This window comes from Manis pentadactyla, chromosome 1 (genome assembly GCF_030020395.1).
Source record: "Manis pentadactyla isolate mManPen7 chromosome 1, mManPen7.hap1, whole genome shotgun sequence".
Lineage (NCBI taxonomy): Eukaryota > Metazoa > Chordata > Mammalia > Pholidota > Manidae > Manis > Manis pentadactyla.
This window is the reverse complement of record NC_080019.1, coordinates 123,054,851-123,077,493: the sequence shown is the minus strand read 5'-3', so window position 1 is coordinate 123,077,493 and position 22,643 is coordinate 123,054,851. Positions and strand designations below refer to the sequence as shown.

At 35.1% G+C, this 22,643-nt stretch overlaps 1 protein-coding gene across 6 annotated transcripts in view; it reads left to right on the top strand.

Annotated features, from left to right (window-relative positions):
* The window catches only part of ATP13A3 (ATPase 13A3), an 84,472-nt gene that overhangs the window by 17,455 nt on the left and 44,374 nt on the right, over nucleotides 1–22,643 (top strand). For 5 of the 6 annotated variants that reach the window (XR_005034158.2, XM_036933181.2, XM_036933184.2 and 2 more), the window contains 9 exons: nucleotides 6,156–6,255; nucleotides 7,516–7,689; nucleotides 8,356–8,538; nucleotides 8,839–8,909; nucleotides 10,429–10,509; nucleotides 11,673–11,742; nucleotides 18,526–18,660; nucleotides 19,132–19,204; nucleotides 21,478–21,609. Coding sequence is in view for 5 of the 6 variants with exons in the window: in XM_036933181.2 (XP_036789076.1) it covers nucleotides 6,205–6,255; nucleotides 7,516–7,689; nucleotides 8,356–8,538; nucleotides 8,839–8,909; nucleotides 10,429–10,509; nucleotides 11,673–11,742; nucleotides 18,526–18,660; nucleotides 19,132–19,204; nucleotides 21,478–21,609 (970 nt within the window). In the remaining variant the exon portion in view is untranslated. The remainder of the gene's footprint in view (nucleotides 1–6,155; nucleotides 6,256–7,515; nucleotides 7,690–8,355; nucleotides 8,539–8,838; nucleotides 8,910–10,428; nucleotides 10,510–11,672; nucleotides 11,743–18,525; nucleotides 18,661–19,131; nucleotides 19,205–21,477; nucleotides 21,610–22,643) is intronic. The other variant, XM_036933183.2, reaches the window with a different exon arrangement.

The following is a 22,643-nucleotide window of genomic DNA, read 5'->3' as shown; positions in this document are numbered from 1 at the left end:
TTTAGAAAAGTATGAAAATAGATTGCTAAAGGCAGTGCCCAATGTATGGTAGCTCATTTAAAAATGAATCAGAGTGATTTTGTTTTGCAATGGTCAGTTTTTAACAGCAGAAGATGAGATGAGAAAGTTAGTTTTGTTAAACTGTGGTGAACCTGTCAAGAGATGTTTGGGGAAAAGGTTTTAAATAGTTATAAGTACATGGATTTAGTGAAAACATTGAATTTTAATGGTAATTCTTGTTCTAAAACTATGAAAAGCATGCTTATTTATCTAATACATTTTGCATAGAAAAATTAGGATTTACAAAAGTGGGGAAGGTAGTACATCTATATTTTTAGGCAATGGATGAAAGGCAAGAATGAAGAAGAGTTAGAGTCAAAATCCAGTTTTAAGAGTTTATGGATAATACCTGGTACATAATAGGTTGAATCAGTGGATTTGGGACTTAAAGAGGCAAAGTTCTCATGATTTATGAGTTTTGGTGCCAGGAATGAACTATCTTCTGAAAGTTTCTTCTATGTAAAAGCTTCAGGTGGATGGCTTTTATTTTACTATTATGTACAATTTCTGCATGCTAAGAAATAGATTAGCATAATGAATTCTCATGTACCTGTCATTCCGCTTATAATTCAGCTTTAGCAATTACTAACTCATGGCCATCCCCTGACTGATAAAGATAAGTTTTAATATTTTTAAATATTTTATTTTAAAGTAAGTTCAGACTTTCAGGAAAGTTGCTGTGTTGGTGTAGAATTATTTGTTAAGTTCCTTGATTACCCTTCTGATAATCTGTAGAATCTGTAGTGATGTCTCCTCTTTTACTCCTGATCCTGGTAATTTGTGTCTGCCCCCTTCTGTTTGTGTCTAACTAGAAGTGATCAATTTTATTGATCTCAAAGAACCAGCTTTTGATTTCATTGGTTTTTCTCTATTTTTCTGTTTTTTATTTCATTGATTTCTGAATTTTATTATTTCCCTTTAGTACTTACTCTAGATATAATTTGCTGTTCTTTTTCTATTTTATTAAGGAAGAAGCTGAGGTCATGATTTCAGACTTTTCTTCAGATACTAGAATTTAGTGTTATAAATTTTCTAAGTACTGTTTTAGTGGCATCCCACAAAATTTGATATCTTCATTTTATTTATTTGAAAATACTTTTATATTCTTCCTGTATTCTTAGACTTACAAATTTTTAAGAAGTGTTTTATTTTGTTGCCACATGTTAAGGCTTTTCTACTTACCTTTCTGTTTTACTGATTTCTAATTTAATTACATTGTTTTCAGAACATACTTGTCTGTTCTGAACATACATTGTATGTCAGAACATATAACAAGTATGACTTGACTCTTTGTATGTGCAAGAAAGTGGGCTTTCTTTGTAAATGTTTTGTGTACATGTTTAAAAAATGTGTATTTTGCTGTAGTTGAGAATAGTGTTCTGTAAATAACAATTGGGGCCATTTAATTTGTAATGTTCAGATCTTCTGTGTCCTAACTGGTATTTTTTAATCTACTTCTGTCATTTATTGAGAGTGATATTGAAATGAAATCTCCAACAATAATTTTGTGACTTTCTCTGTCTTTGCATTTTCTCAGTTTCTGCTTCATGTATTTTAGTCTGTTAAATGTATACCTATTTAAGATTTTTTTTAATCTTCATGAATTGAGCCCTTTGTCATTATCAAATGGCTTTATCCCTAGCAATATTCTTTTCTTTGACATCTGCTTTGTCTGATATTAATACATCACTCCAGCTCTATTTTGAATAGTGTTTACATGATATACTTTTGTATTACTTTTAACCTACTTGTGCCTTTATATATGTTTCATTTCATGTAGGCAACATATATTTGCCTATAGTCTTGCTTTTTAAAACCATAACCACAGTCTCTGCCTTTTAGTTGCTGTTTAGGTCCTTTGTATTTAATGTGATGATTTTTGTTAGGCTTAAATCAACCATCTTTTTATTTGTTTTCTATTTGTCTAATCTTTTCCTTTTTCTTCCTTTTTTTGTCAGTTATATCAATTGAGTATTTTTTATGGTTCCATTTAATCACCTTTGTTTATTTTTTAGCTGTGAGTTTTATTTTAATGGTTTCCTTAGAGTTTATAGTATAGTTTCTAACTTACTACAGTTTACCTTCAAGTGAAATTAAACTACTTTCTGTATAGTATAAGAACCTTATTGAAAAAAAGAACCTTATAAGAGCATACTTCTGTTTCTCCCTGTTTATTTTGTGCTCTTGTTATGTATATTTACCTGCATAGTTACCACTTCTGGTGCACTTCATTCCTTTGTGGAGATTCATATTTCCATCAGTTATCTTTAATTTTTCTCCTCTGCCCGAAGATGTTCTTTAATATTTATTTATAGTGTAGGTTTACTGCTGATGAATTTTTTTTAGACTTTTGTATCTAAAAATGTCTTTTTTCACTTTTGATTTTTGGAAGACATTTTTGCTGGCTATAGAATTCTCGAGTAGTTTCTTTTTATCAGTACAATTAACTCTTGAATAACACAGATTTGAACTTGTGGGTCCAGTTATATATGGATTTTTCAGTAAATATATTAGAAAACTATTGGAGATTTGCAGCAATTTGCAAAAACATTTTTTTATAGCCCATTTTATTATAAGAATACATTACATGTAATGTACAAAATATGTGTTAATCAACTGTTTATGTTACTGGTAAAGTTTCTGGTCAGCAGTAGGGTATTAGTAGTTAAGTTTTGGGGGAGTCAAAAGTTATATGTGAATTTTTGACTACACAGGGAGGGTTGTAGTCCCTAACCCCTTGCATGGTTCAAGGGTCAACTGTATTTCAAAGATGTTGCTCTGCTGTCTTTTCACCTTTATAACATGTTTTTTCCCCTCTGGCTCCTTTTAAGACTCTTTAATAATCCCTGAGTTTGATGATGATAACAAGCCTTGGTGTCATTTCTTAATGTTCCTTTGCTTAGTATTAGTTGGACTTTGTGAATCTGTGGGCTTATGATTTTTCATCTAATTTGGAAAATTTTGGCTACTATATCATTATATATTTTGATCCCTTTTACCCTACATGTATATTAGTTAGGGTGCCTGAAGTTGTCTCACAGCTTACTGATGTATGTGTTTGTTTTCCCTAGTCTTTTTTCTCCCCTTTTTCATTTTGGAAATTCTATTACTGTATCTTCAAATTAATTTATTTTTCTTATGCAATATCCAATCTGCTGTTAATTCCATTTAGTATATTTTCCACTTTAGACATTGTACTTTTTATCTTACATTCAACTTGCTTCTGTTTTATATCTTTCATGTCTCTGCTTAACGTGTCAATCTTTCCTTTTTTTTTTTTAACATATCAACTATAGTTAAAACAGCTGTTTTAATGTCCTTGTCTACTACCAGTTCTACTATCTGTGTCAGTTCTGTGTCCCTTTCTGCTGATTCATTTTTCTCATGGTAGGTTATGTTTTCTGGTTCTTTGCTTACTGAGCTTTAATTGGATGTCAGACATTGTGACTTATAGGTACTAGATATTTTGTATTCCTCTAATTCACTTTGGACTTTATTTTGTGAAGTTAAGTTACTTGGAAACAGTTTATTCTTTCAGTGCTTAAAAGCTCTGTTAGTCAGGACCAGAGTAGCTTTTAGTTTAGGGCTAATTTGATCTCACTGCTGAATACTCTCCCTATTCCTTATGACCAGTGAGGTTTTCTACTGTGGTTGGTGGTAAAAGGCACTCTTCCCAGCCCCGTATGAGTTCCTCCCCCTTAATCCTTTAAAGCCTTCTTTTCCTGGCTTCTAGTAGTTTCTCACAATTAAGCACTGATCAATATACTCAATTTAAGACTTTAGAGGAACTGTCTTGCAGATTTTCAGTGTTAGTTCTCTGTATAGATCTCTCCTGTGGTAATCTGCCCTGCAAACCTGGACATTTTGGTACCTCCTCAGACTCCCTGCTTCATCTCCCCAACTCAGGGAGACTGATGTCCCCCTCATCCCCAAATGCTGCACCCCTAGCCCTTTTCCTTCCTTTTTCGTGATGTGCAAACTCTTCAGTTTGTAAACTGGGAGATGTAGAGCTCACCTAGTTTGCTTCCCATCTCTGTATCCGTTTTCTACATTGCTTAATGTCCCATTTCCTGAAAACTTTTGTTTTGTATGTTCTGTCTATTTTGTTTTTGCTGTTGTTCTAGGAAGGAGGCCAAGTCTGGTCCCAGTTTTTCCTTCTTGCTTGGAAGCAGAAGTTTCTCTATATAAAAATTTGAAGTAGTTCCTTCCCTCAAGAAGCATATTTTATATTTTATGTGGTGGGATCAGAATTATATGTATTTGGTTATTGAAAGTGACTCTGATGAATCCTGAGTTAACGATTCTGAGATTCAGTCCAGAATTTAAGGAAGATCCACAGACTAATAAGAACACCAGAATGGTATACTTCAGTGGGACAGTGTCAAGGCAGAGTGCCTTTGTTTTATCTTTGGAGGTAGGCATGCTCATATTTAAACGTTGCAAGATTGGTCTCTACCTTATACATTTAGGCAACAACAGCTTATCTTTCCTACAGGGAAAAAGGTTGGGCCTGCTCATTCTTCCCATGGTTTATAGCAGTAGGTTAAGACCCTTTAGAATGACTGCCACCTCAAGTTGTATTGATTTGATGGGTCAGTTTTATCATGGTGGAATAACTCTTGTAGTATGCTTCAGGGATGAACACTACCCTAGACTGATAAATTGTTACTGCATTGCCTAAAGGGTTTCGTATGATAATGTGGCTTGTTTTGGAGAAATTGGACCAGATACCTCTTAGGCTTCTTTTCCAAGATGGCACTGAATATGTATACACCACACACATTGTAATCAAACTCTTTAGTTAGCCCTGACCCCATCTCCAGGGCTACTGGAAGGTAGAGAAGCTCTGAGTGCTAATGCAGTATGCATCAGTATTTTTAATTGGTTATTTTGTTGATGATATAGATCAAGATATCTGTAGTCTTATATACAGGATTAGTTTGAAATTCTGCAGTTGGTTTTACTTGGCTATTATATTAGTTCATATCATGTGAACATTAAATAGCTATTGCTATTTTAGCATAGATTCTTTATTGGATCATTCATTCAACAAGTATTTTTTGAGTGCCTACCATGTATCAGGCCTGTGCTACACAGTGAATAGATGAATAGAGGTGTGGTATCTAGAATGAGGGAGGTAATATTACCATTGAGTTCTGCAATGGATCAGTCTAGTCTAAAGCAGTGCCTTTCAAACTTTGGCTCAGACCCTTTACAGTATCAAATTACTGTGAACTCTAGCTTTTGTTTATGTGGGTTGTATCTATTGATACCATATTAGTTAAAAGTGGAATATCTTTAAAAATATAATTTAATAAAGCATAATAGTAATAAACTTATCACATTCTAAGTAACATTTTTCTGAAAAATATCTATTTTGCAACCCCTCCCAAAATTGGCATTGTTTTACATTTTGCAAATCTCTTAATGTGTGACTAACCTATACTTGAAATTAATCTCTTTTTTTAATACAAGGAAAAATATTTGACAGTGAGCTCCATGGATTTTCTACTACAGAAGCATCATGGATAGTCAGAAACAATCAGAAAGATTGCTTGGTGGTCTTGGAATCAGAATGGGGGAGTTGGTTGAGGGATCTCCGATAGGTTACATCTGCCACAGGAATTTACTCTTGAACAGAGATTGCCATTCATGTAATAGGTGCTCAATGAATGTTTATTGGGTGATTAAAAACCCCCAGAGGTTTCTGGGTTGGTTTCACTGCTGGTGCTTTACCTCTTCACTATACTTCAAGCAATAAATTGAGTCGTGTAAAAAGCACTTTTAGATCATGATAGTTAAACAAAGCTGTTCTCTAAGTCTTGGGAATGAAAAAGAAAGATTCTATAGTAGTTTTTCTCAGAATTTAATTTTGTAGCCAGGCTATTGCTAGTATATATGATAGTCAGTTAATGGGGGATCAAGAACTGGAACACCACTGAAAATGTCAGTAGAACCAGCTAGCACCATAGTGAGTACTCGGTATCAGTTAAGCTTTGATATGTGTATCACAAGAAGATACCTATTCGAATGAAGTTACATAGTCTACTAAGATACAAAATGGTATCTTAACATTTGTTCTTTTCTTCCCTCAGTATTCTTCACCTGTTCTGGAAGTATAAGACCTTTCAAACCATTGTAGGTATGGACAGAGAAGAAAGGAAGACTATCAACCAGGGTCAAGAAGATGAAATGGTAAACAGTTTTTATAGTTTACTTGTGAAGTGTGAATTAATCTCTGCAGTTTATTCTGGGGAAGCAGAAAAGTACATTAAAAAATAGTTAAGTCAGTTGTTTTCTAATTCTGTGTTTTTGAATTGGGATTATGTAACATCTTTGTTATTTTTAGTATGATTCCTGCCTAACTTGTGAATTGTTAAAATTTAGGGGAAAGAAGTATTTTTCTTCATTTGGTAATTTAAGTAGTTCTGTTAGCTAATGCTTAAATATAACCCCAAATACAAGAGTTATAATTATGATCTTTAATAAAAAAGTTTAAAATCAGCTTAATTAAAAAAAAACTTCTCAATTCTTATTTGTGGGGAGATAGGATTGTCAGGTAAAATATAAGACACCCTGTTAAATGTGAATTTCAGACAATCAGGGAATAAATTTTCTGTATAAGCATGTCCCAGTATTGCCTGAGGCAAATAAAAAATATTAATTTTTTGTCTGAAATTTAAATTTAACTGGTGGCTGCATTTTCATTTGCTTTATTTGGCAACCTTTGTTAGGGTTGGGAGTAACTGAAGTAGTTGAAATCATTTGGGACAGGAGATCAAGTTGATCAGTTGCAGTGATAGTGGGACAATTAATCATTTAGGGGAAAAAAATGAAGTTAAAACCTACCTTATCTAAATGCAGTGTGGTATTCTGGGTTATATCCTACTTTAGAAGTAAAGCAGTGGGAAATCTTAGGGTGAGGCTTAGTTAATAATAATGTACCAGTGTTAATCTCTTGATTTTGAAAAATGTACCAACTTTTTAACATTAGGGTGAGCTGGATGAAAGGTATATAGGAACTCTGATATTTTTTAACTTAAGCAAATCTAAAATCATCCTGAAATTAAACATTTATTTAAAAAAATAAAAGCCCCTGCCTCATAGCAAGATAAGTTCTGGAAGAATTAAAGAGGTAAAAGTAAAAATGAAATTATAAAAGTTACAGGAAAATATGCTAAATATGAATATATTGTGTCAGTGGGCAAGTGTTATGTTACTAAGCATAATATCAAATGTAGACCATAACATGTAAATATCAATAGATTTAATTACTTAATAGTATAAATTTGACAATGAGTTTGTTAGAAACAAAATTTAAAGATAAATTTGGGGTTGGGAAAAAATGTGCAGTATATGTGACAAGACCTAACAACCATCTGGAAAACAAAGAACTTTGCAATTTCTCTCTCATTTCATTTTATATTTAATCATGTGATCACTGTGTCCATGCAGGAGATTTATGGCTATAATTTGTGTCGCTGGAAGCTTGCCATAGTTTCTCTAGGAGTAGTTTGCACTGGTGGCTTTCTCCTTCTCCTCCTCTATTGGATGCCTGAGTGGCGGGTGAAGGCAACCTGTATTAGAGCTGCAATTAAAGACTGTGAAGTGGTGCTGCTGAGGACTACCGTAAGTCCATGTATTCACTTGTGGCTGATTATCTGAGGAGTTAACTAATGTCTTTGAGTGTACATTGTTCTAAATAATATGTCATGAGAACATCACTGCTAAGATATAATCAGGAATACTAATTTGAGTACTTCTAAATCATCTGTGTTCAAAGTGAATATTATCTCAGTGGTTAGAGTATAAAAGAACCTTAAAGATGAACAAATCTACCTTTTCCTTTTAGTTTTTGAGACACTGAGACATTGAATGCTTGTCTGTCAAGGACACAGGACAGTTAGGACTATATCCCAGATCTCTCATTGACTAGAGCAGCTGTCTTTCTACTGTATGATACTGCTGCATCCCAGATTTTTTTTTTTTGTCATAGTTGGAAGCATTTTATAAGAGGCTTTAATATCTAATCATGGTATGTTGGTGGGCAAATTAAGAAATTACCCATGATTTTTTTATATTGTATCAGTGAAGTATGTCATATAAAATGGTAAGCAATGGAAGGCACTTGTTTGAATTTATGCATCTTCGTGAAATGGTTTAATATTTAGTGAGTAGGAAGTAACACTTTTTCAATTAAAGCTGAGTAAATAATGTAAAGAATGGGAATCAAATAAAATATAGGCAGTTATATAGTATACATAATTGACTCTTTATCCCTTTCTCTCTTCTAAGGATGAATTCAGAATGTGGTTTTGTGCAAAAATTCGCTTTCTTTCTCTGGAAAGCCACTTGTTTTTGAGTCCAAAATCTACAGGTAATAAGGTTTCAAATGGCCATGCTGTCCACTTAACTGAAAGTCTGACTGAGGAGAACAGGCATGGGATGAATAAATATTCACAGATTCAGTCACAGCAGGTATTGTGGATTTAGTTTCAAAGTTTTTTTAAAAATCAGAATTGTTAAAATTTTATGCTATCATGGATAGCCTATAATTTTGTATTTGAAGTTATTTTTGTTTGAGATAAATTTATAAGCATACAAAATACCTGTTTATTACTCTGTATAACACAGTTTAGACATTGCTAGAAAAAACATTACATGTGATCACTAATTTTAGTATGTTGCTTACATTATGATTGATTTGTGTTAGTAAAATTCATTGTTAACAAGTCATGGTAAATGGTTTCTGATGTAACATTTATGTGTGTTCTGCAGATTCGCTATTTCACCCACTATAGTGTAAAATACTTCTGGAATGATACCCTTCACAATTTTGATTTTTTAAAGTAAGTGCTTTCCTTTTGTTTGGATTATGAGTGTTTTGAAAATGTTCCAGTTGTTTTTATTCTAGTGTTATGTAAAATTGAAAAGGTACTTATTGCATAACTTTTCATTTATTAGCAACTTCCTGGTGTTACTTGAATACTCATTACCCATTTTAGAATAAATCTCACCTGCAACTTATACCTTAGAAAATTTTACATAGAAGTTGGAAGCAATATGAATCCCCAAATCCACTCTGAGTCTGAGTCCTTTTCTTTTTGAGGGTTTAGAAAGTATCTGAATATCCTTGTCCCAAGTATCTGAATTATGTCGATAAAGATGAGACATTGTCAAATGTGTTAAGCTTTGGGTGGGGCAAACTGGAGTAATCCCTTAAAATTTATCTTTTGTGGATGCTTAAGTTATTTAAGTATTAAATTAGCACTCTATTTTTATTGCTGTTGTTAAAGTGATTATTATAAATATTAAGTGTCTTTACCTGAGAGTGCCAAATGAATTCTAAATGTTAGCAATACAAAGAGAATCACCTTATGAACATTTAAAATATTCATAGATGAATATTTTAAACACTAAACAGTTGGATTATTCTGGAATGGACCAGGGCACTTCCACATGCCTATTTTTGAAGACCATTCCTAGTTAAGAATCATTGCCCTATAGAATACTGCCATTTAGTTGCCATTTTGTTTTTAAAAAATGACTTGGAGCTGATCCCTGCTGCCTTTGGAGAAGTCATCTGCTTCAGTGGGAAAAAAATGTGAAACATATTTGCTATGTGGTTTTTGCCAACCATGGAAACTTACAGAGTTTAAACTTATCCCAGTGGTAGCAGTTAATTATGGAGCTTAGTTTTCCTAAGAAAAGTGGAAAAGGATTGGAGTTAACTGATGTGTAAGATTCCTTTAGAGGTTTGTGACTATTGTATTAGTTGAAATAAGCATAACTAAGACATTTGGGGGGGAAAATAGCTATGTTGGTCAAACCCAGTTAGAATTGCTATAGATTTCAGATGTTGCATCATGTAAATCCTGGGTATGTGTAAGATCAGGAAAGGATATGGATTGTGCTTTTGTGGGAAGAAAATAAATGAATAAGATTTCTTAGTGTGAAGCTTAAAAAATTTTAGAGGAGAACCTATATAGGTGAAAAGTAAAGTTTTTCATTTCTAGTTGGAATTTTAAGCTAGTTTTACTTTACCTTTAATTTTACTAGTTTCACTATTAGCTCTTACAACTTTGGCACAGTCTTGAAGGATAATATATAAATGAGTATAGAGCCATCTTGTCATGTGATAGATACATTGGGTAACTTTGGAGTTGCCATGTTTGAGACTGATACCTTTCATTATTGTTTATTCTAGGAATTTGAGATTTAAAAACTCATTCATTATCTCCATTTTTGTTAAAGGGTTTCTATTTGTAAGGAAGTCTCACTTTACAATCAGGAATATAGAAAAATGAGGCATTAAGAAATTCGGATATTTTAAACTTTGTTTAAAGTAAAAACTTTGGATTTATTTAGGGGACTGGATGAAGGTGTTTCTTGTACGTCAATTTATGAAAAGCATAGTGCAGGACTGACAAAGGGGATGCATGCCTACAGGTAATTTTTAATCCAACTAAAGTTAGATCTATTACAAAATTCCTAAATAAAGTAGTATATATAGTTTACCCTCTTACTATAGAGTTGTACATAATAACAGGTATTTAAATATTAGAGACACCGTAGACAACTTGCTGATACTTTGTTTGGGTAAGACTTCCTGGTGTTACTTGAATTTAAGAATTATAAAAATGTTGAAGCTGGTATTTTGAAGTTGATGTCCCTGAAAGTATACTGTATTTCTTCAATTCTAAGGTGCACATTTTTCCACATCTAAACATCTCTAAAAGGAGAATGTATGATACAGTAGATGGAGTGTCATCCTTTTCTTGACAGTATTTTTATCTTTCTTGATGATACATAAAATAATGGGTATGTCTTATAATTGATCACATCTTAGATTTTCTGAAATATATTGAGAATTAAAAGCATGAGCTCAAATTTAGCACAAAGATAATTTGTAAATTGGGTGACATGATCTTTTTTAATGTGTTATTTGCTTATACGAGTGTATTTTATATTTTAAAGATAAATGCCATTTTCAAAATAAATTAGAAATTTTCTTCTACTCCCATAATATTTTTTCAAAGGGTTAGAATATAAAAAATTCATTCATTCAGACATAATAGGAGGCAAGAATTACTCTAGCATGTAGAAAGTGCTGTTACAAGGAATTTAACTAGAAGGATTTAAGCAACTTAAGCATTTTTAAAGAAAGTCAAATGTACAATGTTTTGAAATAAACATTCTTAGTGTAGTATTCTTATTAGAAAAATAATACAGGACCCCTCAAACTTATTTATTTAATTAGTTTCTTGCAAAAAATTAATTGCAAACCAAAATTGCTGAGACCTGTGATGTTAAAGGATGGAAAAAGAAAGCTTTTGCTGATGTGGTTATTATAGACTAGTGGAAAAGATACTTATATAAAAGGTATGAGACGCAATGAAAGAAATTATGATATAGTTATCCAGTATTGACTACTTTGATGTAAATCTGGTAGAGAATTTGCATTGTAGAAGACAAGTATTTAGAGATGTGAATGTGTAAGTTCCAGATTTAAGGGCAGTCTGGGGTTTGAATCTTTTCTCATGAAATGCCTTCCCTATATTATACTATTATTATACAATATAATATACTATTATTATATTTTCCTGTTATAGAAAATTGCTTTATGGAATAAATGAAATTGCTGTGAAAGTGCCTTCTGTTTTTAAGCTTCTAATTAAAGAGGTAAGACTATTGTGTGTTTGTACATTTGTGATCAATAGATTTGTCAATTTGAAAGTCATGATTTAAATAAATAATAAGATATTCTTTGTTTTTTGTTTACTAACTCTTTATCTTTTTTTGTTTTTGTTTTTTACTTGGAAGGTAAAGGTAGTAGAGAAGTAATTTTTATCTTTCTAATCTTGTCCAATTTTTTTGCTCTTCTTTTTTTTTTTATTTTTATTTTTATTTTATTTTATTTTATTTTATTTTATTTTATTTTTAAATAATTATTCTTTATTGAAGGGTAGTTGACGCACAGTATTACATTACATTAGTTTCAAGTGTACAACACAGTGGTAGAACATTTATATACCTAATTCTAGGTTCCAGCTATCACCCTACCAAGCTGTTACAATATCTTGACTATATTCCTTATGCTATACATTACATCCTGGTTACTTATTTATTTTACCATTGGAAGTCTGTCCTTTTTTTTTTTTTTTTTAAGGGCATCTCTCATATTTATTGATCAAATGGTTGTTAACAACAATAAAATTCTGTATAGGGGAGTCAATGCTCAATGCACAATCATTAATCCACCCCAAGCCTAATTTTCATCAGTCTCCAATCTTCTGAGGCATAACAAACAAGTTCTTACATGTAGAACAAATTCTTACATAATGAATAAGTTACATAGTGAACAGTACAAGGGCAGTCATCACAGAAACTTTCGGTTTTGCTCATGCATTATGAACTATAAACAGTTCAAATATGAATACTCATTTGGTTTTTATACTTGATTTATATGTGGATACCACATTTCTCTCTTTATTATTATTATTTTTCATAAAATGCTGAAGTGGTAGGTAGATACAAGATAAAGGTAGAAAACATAGTTTAGTGTTGTAAGAGAGCAAATGTAGATGATCAGGTGTGTGCCTGTAGACTATGTGTTAATCCAAGCTAGACCAGGGCAATAAAACATCCACGTATGCAGAAGATTTCTCTCAGAACAGGGGGGGTGAGGTTCTAAGCCTCACCTCTGTTGATCCCCAATTTCTCACCTGATGGCCCCCCTGCGACTGTGCCTGTCTTAGGTTGTTCCTCCCTTGAGGAATCTTACCCGTCTCTGGCTAACCAGTCATCTTCCGGGGCCATACAGGGAAATGTGAAGTTGGTAAGTGAGAGGGAAGCCTTATTGTTTGAAAAGGTTAGCTTTTTACTTCTTTGCATATTTATGCCCTGTGGCTTCTATGCCCACCATTTGTCTTGAGGTATCTTTACCACTTGGAAGATTTATGATACTCGGTAAATTTGATATGAGGCACGAATTCTATTTTTTGCTCTTCTTACCTGTAGTTTTTTTTTTTTTTTTTGACTCAGGAAGTTGTATGTCAAAATCTTGCCCCATCTTACAGATGTATACACCTATCTTTTCTTTTTTATCTTATTTTTAAACAATTTATCGTATTTTATTCATGTGGTATTTTGTAGTACATTATTAGAAAGTAGACATTTGTACCAGAAGTTTGGAATATGAAACATGACTTGATGATTGATATTGAGGAACTTGTACTTTAGGCTAGGAGAAAATGTGTCAGTAGTTATTGACGTGACTGTTCTCAGTGCCATAGAAGGTTGTGCATGTAAAGGAAGGGAGTAGTGATTTTGCCTAGCAGTGTTAGACTCTCTAGTCTTCCTTCTGATTTTTTGGCTAAAGATCAAGAGTTAGCTGTATTGGGTGAATGCTTTGAGTGGAAATAATAGATTGTTTTCCATCAGTTCCTGAGAGTGGCCATGTAATGTTGCTTTAGAACATAATAGAGTGTAGTGATATGGAGTTAGAAAGCTTGGTTTTTAGTAGAAAACCTTTCTCTCTGCTGCTGCTTTATCTGTAAAATTGGAGTAATTTCTTTTTAATTATCTAATTTAATTTTGAAGTAAAATGGGGCTATACACACACACACACACATATACACATACGTATGTATGTATATATATATATGTATATATATATATATACACACACATATATATATATATATCTGGAAGTGCTTTGAAAAATACAGATGCATCATCCTGAGAAGGAAGAATAAAGTGGGAGGGATCTCGCTCCCCAACTTCAAGCTCTACTACAAAGCCACAGTAATCAAGACAATTTGGTACTGGCACAAGAACAGAGCCACAGACCAATGGAACAGAATAGAGACTCCAAACATTAACCCAAACATATACGGCCAATTAATATACGATAAAGGAGCCATGGACATACATTGGGGAAATGACAGTCCCTTCAACAGATGGTGCTGGCAAAACTGGACAGCTACATGTAGGAGAATGAAACTGGATCACTGTCTAACCCCATACACAAAAGTAAATTCGAAATGGATCAAAGACCTGAATGTAAGTCATGAAACCATAAAACTCTTAGAAAAAAACATAGGCAAAAATATCTTGGACATAAACATGAGCAACTTCTTCATGAACATATCTCCCCAGGCAAGGGAAACAAAAGCAAAAATGAACACGTGGGACTATATCAAGCTGAAAAGCTTCTGTACAGCTAAGGACACCATGAATAGAACAAAAAGGTATCCTACAGTATGGGAGAATATATTCATAAATGACAGATCCGATAAAGGGTTGACATCCAAAATATATAAAGAGCTCATGCACCTCAACAAACAAAAAGCAAATAATCCAATTAAAAAAATGGGCAGAGGGGAGAGAGAACCAAGATGGTGGCATGAGTAGAGCAGCGGAAATCTCTTCCCAAAACCATATATATTTTTGAAAATACAACAAATACAACTAATCCTAAAAGAGACACCAGAAGACACAGGACAATAGCCAGAGTACATCCACACCCATGAGAACCCAGCGCCTTACGAAGGGGGTAAGATACAAGCTGTGGCCCGGCGGGACCCGAGCGCCTCTCACCCCAGCTCCTGGCGGGAGGAGAGGAGTCGGAGCAGCGGGGAGGAAAAGGGAGCCCAGAACTGCTAAACACCCAGCCCTAGCCATCCACACCAGAGTACAGACACACAGTGCGTGTGTGGGGTGCTGGAAACTAGGGAAACAGGACAGTAAAACCTGTGAGCAGGCCCCCGCAGCCAGCGCCCAGGGGACAAAGAAAAGCGAGTGCTTTTTGAAAGTCTTAAAGGGACAGGGTCCCCACAGCTGGACGGAAGTGCCCTGGGACACTTAGCCCAGCAGCTGCGAATCCCGAGGAACTCTGGGCGCCCACACCGCCGCAGCACAGCGCGGAGGCCCCTCACCGCGATAAACAGCCTCCTGCCTGTTCCCCCTCCGACACGGCTCTGCCATATTGGAGCAGCAGCCTGAGGCAGGCCACGCCCACAGCAACTGCAGAGCTAAATAAAGTCCGTAGCAGCTGGGCAAGATCAGAAGCCCCATCTGCATGCAGTTGCCCAGCACAGGCTGCTAGAGGCCGCTGTTCTCCCAGGAGAGGAAGGCCACAAACTGGCAAGAAGGGACTTTCTTTTACCCAACACACGCGCCAGCTCCCCACAAATATATCTATTGCCATGAAAAGGCAGAAGAAATTGATACAGACCAAGATCACAGAGGCAAACCCTGAGAAGGAGATAGACCTAACCAGTCTTCCTGAAAAATAATTAAAAATAAAGCTCATAACCATGCCGATGGAGCTGCAGAGAAATATGCAAGAGCTAAGGGAAGAAGTCCGGAGGGAGATTACAGAAATGAAACAATCTCTGGAAGGATTTATAAACAGAATGGATAAGATGCAAGAGGCCATTGATGGAATAGAAACTAGAGAACAGGAACGCATAGAAGCTGACTCAGAGAGAGATAAAAGGATCTCCAGGAATGAAACAATATTAAGAGAACTATGTGACCAATCCAAAAGGAACAATATCCGCATTATAGGGGTACCAGAAGAAGAAGAGAGAAAAAGGAATAGAAAGAGTATTTGAAGAAATAATTGCTGAAAACTTCCCCAAACTGGGGGAGGAAATAATCGATCAGACCATGGAAGTGTACAGAACTCCCAACACAAAGGACCCAAGGAGGACAACACCAAGACACATAATAATTAAAATGGCAAAGATCAAGGACAAGGACAGAGTTTTAAAGGCAGCTAAAGAGAGGAAAAAGGTCACCTACAAAGGAAAACCCATCAGGCTATCATCAGACTTCTCAACAGAAACCTTACAGGCCAGAAGAGAATGGCATGATATATTTAATGCAATGAAAGAGAAGGGCCTTGAACCAAGAATACTGTATCCAGCACGACTATCATTTAAATATGAAGGAGGGATTTAACAATTCCCAGACAAGCAAAAGTTGAGGAAATTTGCCTCCCACAAACCACCTCTACAGGGTATTTTAGAGGGACTGCTCTAGATGTGAGCACTTCTAAGACTAAATAGATGTCACCAGAGAAATAAAATCACAGCAAAGAAAGCAGATCAACCAAATACTAACTAAAGGCAAAAAATAAAATCAACTATCCACAAAAGCAGTTAAAGGAAGCACAAAAGAGCACAGAATAAAACAACCAACATATAAAGAACAGAGGAGGAGGAATAAGAAGGGAGAAAAATAAAGAATGACCAGACAGTGTTTAAAACAGCTCAATAAGTGAGTTAAATTAGACAGTAAGATACTAAAGAAGCTAACCTTGAACCTTTGGCAACCACGAATCTAAAGCCTGCAATGGCAATAAGTACATATCTTTCAATAATCACCCTAAATGTAAATGGACTGAATGCACCAATCAAAAGACACAGAATAATAGAATGGATAAAAAGCAAGACCCATCTCTATGCTGCTTACAAGAGACTCACCTCAAACCCAAAGACTATAGGAACAAAGAAAGAGTGAAGGAACAAAACAGCAGCAGAATTATAGAACCTAAGAATGGACTAACAATTACTAAAGGGAAAGGGACTGGGGAGAAAGGGAGGGAAGGGAGGGATAAGGGTGGAGAAAAAGAAAGGGGACATTACGATTAGCACGTATAATGTTGGGGGGAGCATGGGGAGGGCTGTGCAACACAGAGAAGACAAGTAGTGATTCTACAGCATCTTACTATGCTGATGGACAGTACTGTAATGGGGTTTGTTGGGGGGATTTGGTGAAGGAGGGATCCTAGTAAACATAATATTCTTCATGTAATTGTAGATCAATGACAACAAAATCAATCAATCAATCAATTTTTAAAAAATGGGCAGAGGAGTTGAATAGACAGTTCTCTAAAGAAGAAATTCAGATGGCCAACAGACACATGAAAAGATGCTCCACATCGCTTGTCATCAGAGAAATGCAAATTAAAACCACAATGAGATATTACCTCATACCAGTAAGGATCGCCATCGTGGAAAAGACAAACAACAACAAATGTTAGCGAGGTTTTGGAGAAAGGGGAACCCTCCTACACTGCTGGTGGGAATGTAAATTAGTCCAACCATTGTGGAAAGCAGTATGGAGGTTCCTCAAAATGCTCAAAATAGAAATACCATTTGACCCAGGAATTCCACTTCTAGGAATTTACCCTAAGAATGCAGCACTCCAGTTTGAAAAAGACAGATGCACCCCTATGTTTATTGCTGCACTATTTACAATAGCCAAAATATGGAAGCAACCTAAATGTCCATCAGTAGATGAATGGATAAAGAAGATGTGGTACATATACACAATGGAATATCACTCAGCCATAAGAAAAAAACAGATCCTATCATTTGCAACAACATGGATGGAGCTAGAGGGTATTATGCTCAGTGAAATAAGCCAGGCGGAGAAAGACAAGTACCAAATGATTTCACTCATCTGTGGAGTATAAGAACAAAGGAAAACTGAAGGAACAAAACAGCAGCAGAATCTGAGAACTCAAGAATGGACTAACAGTTACCAAAGGGAAAGGGACTGGGGAGGATGGGTGGGAAGGGAGGGATAAGGGCGGGGAAAAAGAAAGGGGGCACTATGATTAGCATGTATAGAGTGAGGGGGCACAGGGAGGGCTGTGCAACACAGAGAAGACAAGTAGTGATTTTACAGCATCTTACTACGCTGATGGACAGTGACTGTGAAGGGGTATGTGGGGGGGGACTTGGTGAAGGGGGGAGCCTAGTAAACATAATGTCCTTCATGTAATTGTAGATTAATGATACCAAAAAAAATACAGATGCATCAATTTTAAGACATTGGGAGGTTAGTAATGACATTGATGCAATACTGTGAAATTTGGGTAAACCAGAAGTCAGGTTGCAGGACTCTGCTGTGTCTTTTTTAATTCAGGTTTTAATCCTTAATAATTTCCTTAGAGAAAGCAAAGCAATGTTAACATTATCTCATATTTGTCTTCTCTTTGGAGTCCACTGAACCTCTAACTTATAAATAAATTGGTGTGTGGAGTTCGTAAGTCACCATTTGTTACATTTAATTAAAAGTTTTGTATCCTTTAGTAGTCCAGTAAGTATTGGAAGTTAATGTATTTTATTACTAAAGCAGTATGAAGAATGGCTAAATTCACACATTTAGTTGTTTCTGGCTGAATCTATATTTGGGTTTCATATGAATCTAGATGGATGCAAATTATTTAAATTAGGCTTATTTAGACAAATTCTAGTGATTTAATGGTAAAAATAGTGGTATGCTAACATCTTGCCCTACTCTTTGGGTAATATGTGTTGTCCTAGAGTACTAGAGAGCTTATTCTCTAAGTAAGGACCTTGTGGGTTACTTGTTTAAAAAAAAGGTGGAAAATTTGTATGGTTATGAACATCTGATTCAATCTGACTTAAAAATCTTGTTTTTTAGGTTCTCAACCCATTTTACATTTTCCAGCTGTTCAGTGTTATACTGTGGAGCACTGATGAATACTACTACTATGCTCTAGCCATTGTGATTATGTCTGTAGTATCAATTGTAAGCTCCCTATATTCCATTAGAAAGGTAAGTCCTGATTTATTACTGGTTTCACAACTGTATTTGTATTTTTTACAATAGTATATAAGGTGTGTAGAATAGTACTTGTTACAAAGTAATGTTCAGTGCAGTTATTTTTCATTAAAGAATATGTACTTCTCCATGCCCAACTCCTTTTTTTTGAGGTGGGAGAAAGCAGATGCTTTTTAGAGTCAGACAACCACTTGACTGTTTAGAGACCGTAGGGATCTATAGTTCCTTATCACAGACTGGAATACTGGAGGGCTGATCTGCTGTTTTCAGGGCTTTCTCATTAAAGTGCTTCTTACTTTGTGTTGAGCTAAAACATTGGATAATCTTTGAATCTTTCAGACTTGACATTTTTAAAGGCAGAGTAATATGCATTTACTGTATTAACCTACCTATTTTATAGCACCCTTGTTAATATCTTGAAGAGTAGTTTTATGCTAGTTTAACTTTTTTTTTTTCCTATTTCAGCAATATATTATGTTGCATGACATGGTGGCTGCTCATAGTACTGTGAGAGTTTCAGTTTGCAGAGTAGATGAAGGTAAGAATTCCATGTGACTCTTGGAAAAACAAATTTAAAAAGATACTCACTAAGCACTAGTAAGATGTGAAGCACAAGCCTAATAATGTATTATACATATACAGCCATTCCTTAAGAAATAAAAATAAGCCTTTGGATTTGTACTCATCTGTGAATTTGTATCAAATTCATTCACTTACATAAAATTATATATTTTTTCCCCCTACAATGTACTCTGCTAGGCCCTGGAGATAATAGTGGTTACCAAGATGGACATACAATCCTTGCCATCGTTGAACTTCTGTCTAGTTGGAAAAACAGATGATAAACAGTAACAATAAAGTATGACAAATGCTCTGATAGGAGAGGTCAGGGAACTTATATATTACAGATTGCTCATTTACTGTAGATGTCAGGGATGACCTCTCTGAAAAAGTATTTATAAGTGGTTGAACTAGATGTATTTGTAAAGGTAGCAAGGTGGGGGTGAGAAGGAGAGAAGGTTCTAAGGCCTGGAAATTATATAGTTTGGTCACTGTAATAACTGAAAAAAATTTGGCGTGACAGAGGGAGCAGCTTGGTAATGACAGCCTTCTAAGGCATGTTGAGGAATTTGTACTCATTCCAAAAGGCAATGAAAAGCCATTGAAGAATTTTAAATTGGGGAGTGATCTGATTGTGTTTGCCTTTTTGGAAAAACCATTGTGGCTGCCATGCGCAGACTGCTTTAGAGGGGAGTAATATTGAAGGTATGAAATGGATCAAGTGTCAGTGTTGTGGAGATGGAGAGAAATGAGATGAGTTTGAAAGATGCTTAAATGTGGTGGTTGGACAGGGTTTGAAGATTCATTGGATGCAAGGAGATAGAGTGGAGTCAGCTTGGGGAGGATGGAGTTGGTGCCATTTAATTACATTGAGAACACTGGAGGAGAAGCAGGATTGTAGGGAAGGATAGTTTTGGATACGTTTGGTGAGATGTTGAAGGAGATAAAGGGGAGGAATCATAGCATCATGGGTCTTGTGGGCAGGAGCCACTTGGATTTACTGAGAATACCCAGTCTCCATTGTCGTGGCTCAGTATAACACAGTTTGACCTAGCAGGTTGCTTCCTTCCCTGTGCTTTGTGGTCATCTCCTACTTTAGCTGGGAGTACCTGTCAGCCAATAGTCTTAGATGTGTACCTTATTAGTGCCTCACCCCTTTCCCCTTTGCTGCTGCTGAAGGTATGGAGGCTGCTCGGACATAGGTTCCATTCAGTTTGTGTCTTCCTTAGCCCCTTTGTATAGTCTAACAGATCATTGATGTTTTGTTTCCTGGTAGACCTAAGGGAAGTTGAATTTCAAGTGGTATTAAAGCTTTACAAGAGTCAAATTTTTTAAAAAGTCTTATTAAAAAATAAAAATTTCTATATGTGCTTTGTGCTGATCATTAGAATTCTTTAAAAATTGTTTCCTCATAGCTTTGTAAACTACTACTTTGTTTCTTTTTAGGAAGGAAAGAGTATTTGTTCTATAGACGAACTCCACAAACAATAGTTTTTTCCTCACTTGTTTTGTTTACAAGCCCGTGTATACCTCTACTTCTGAGCATAGTATTAAACCTGGGAGAGGAGGAAGGGGGTGAAGGAGAAGGGGAGAAAGAGGCTGCCTGTATATAAGGCAATCCTGTAGAAAAACCTTCTTTTACTTGGGAAGATCTTTTAAAAAACTGTTTAGCTAGCTTGAATATAATATATAGATTTCTGAAGAAATAATGAGCTAGATAAAATGTTGTAATGTTTATTTTATAAATTAAAATAATGTCTAAAATATTAAGACTGAGGAGGCATTGAGACTACATGTTGTAAGTATTGGCAGTGAGAAAAAAATGCTGTAAAAAAGTATGCTAAAATTTTCATTACTCTGTTTCCAAGGGATTATGGAAATTGAGTGTACCTGTTGCAAGGAGATCTCATGTATGGATTTATTGTCTAGGCTGATGGCTAAAATTGTTCAACTGCAGTAATGAATATTGAAGCCCACCCACCTGTTTGGACACAGGGGACTTGGCATCACTGGTGCACAGTTGGCATCTTATCAGGAGACAGACTGACTGACACAATTAAGACCATGCTCTGTTAGTGCAAGGACAAATATTACTTGTTGGAAGTCTTTATTGGGATTTTCCTATTTAGCTCTGTTACACTTTTACCTTCTTATTGAGATCAGGTGATGTTTAGGTAGAACTTCTATTTGCTCTGTTTTTATTCAAAATTAAAGAAAATTCTTCTCAAACTTTTCTTTCTTTTAATCCAGAAATAGAAGAGATCTTTTCTACAGATCTTGTGCCAGGAGATGTTATGGTCATTCCATTAAATGGGATTGTTATGCCTTGTGATGCAGTACTTATTAATGGGACTTGCATTGTAAATGAAAGCATGTTAACAGGTAACCTCAACTAAATGAGTAACAATCAGATGAGTTGTTGATAATGATAATAGCATTCAGTAATTACTGATTAAGTTATTTTAAAATTAGCTACTGCTGTTTGTATCCTTTACTTCTTGAATGTCATGTGATGGATCTTGAAGTGTTTTTTTTGTTTTTTTTTTTAATCTTGTGGGGACCAACTTCTGCATTATAGTCAGTCAGTCTGCTGGAGTTCACTACATGCCTTGACATCCTTTTGGCTACTCTTGACTCGAGAAAATGTTTTATAGTAAGGGAAAAGGCAAGAATGTTTGCTTCCCTGTAGATATGTAACAAGTGGGAATGAAGATTTTATATTTTTCTTAAATTGGAGAGAAGTAGACTTCAAAATTATTTATTTCCCTTTGGAAATTCATATTCTGAAGGTAGAGCTTTATATCGTTTTATCACATGAATTTTTAATTTTCATAGTCAGTCTGGCAAGTAAGTGATTGCTGTATGTTTTCAAACTGTTAGAGAATCCGGTCTTAAACCACATTCACACAGAAAAATATTTCCACACATTTGCCAGAAGTGTGAATGCTACAGAGAATTAGATTTTAACATTGAAAAGCATTTGGCTGTTCATTATTGTTTGAGTGAGAGAACTACCGTACTGCTTATTTTTCTTTCTCTTTTCCCACATACCTTTTCTCTTCCTGACTGACTCTCTCTCTCTCTCTCTCTCTCTCTCTGTGTGTGTGTGTGTGTGTGTGTGTGTGTGTGTGTGTGTGTGTGTGTGTGTGTGTGTGTGTGCGCGCGCGCGCGCATGCGTACTACAACTATGGCAACTACTTAGTCTTACTTGAAACTTGACAGAGTCATTTCCAAATTATTGCCTTTGAGTAATATCACTTTCAGGAATTGTGGGAGATGATAGTTGATATTCTGGGGCAAAGAAGTTCGTAGACAAAAAGCTGATTGAATAAGCTGTTATTCACATGTAAGAACTCTTAGTAACTATTGAAATACTATAATAACATTTAGGATATTTAACAGTCCAAGATTTGTGT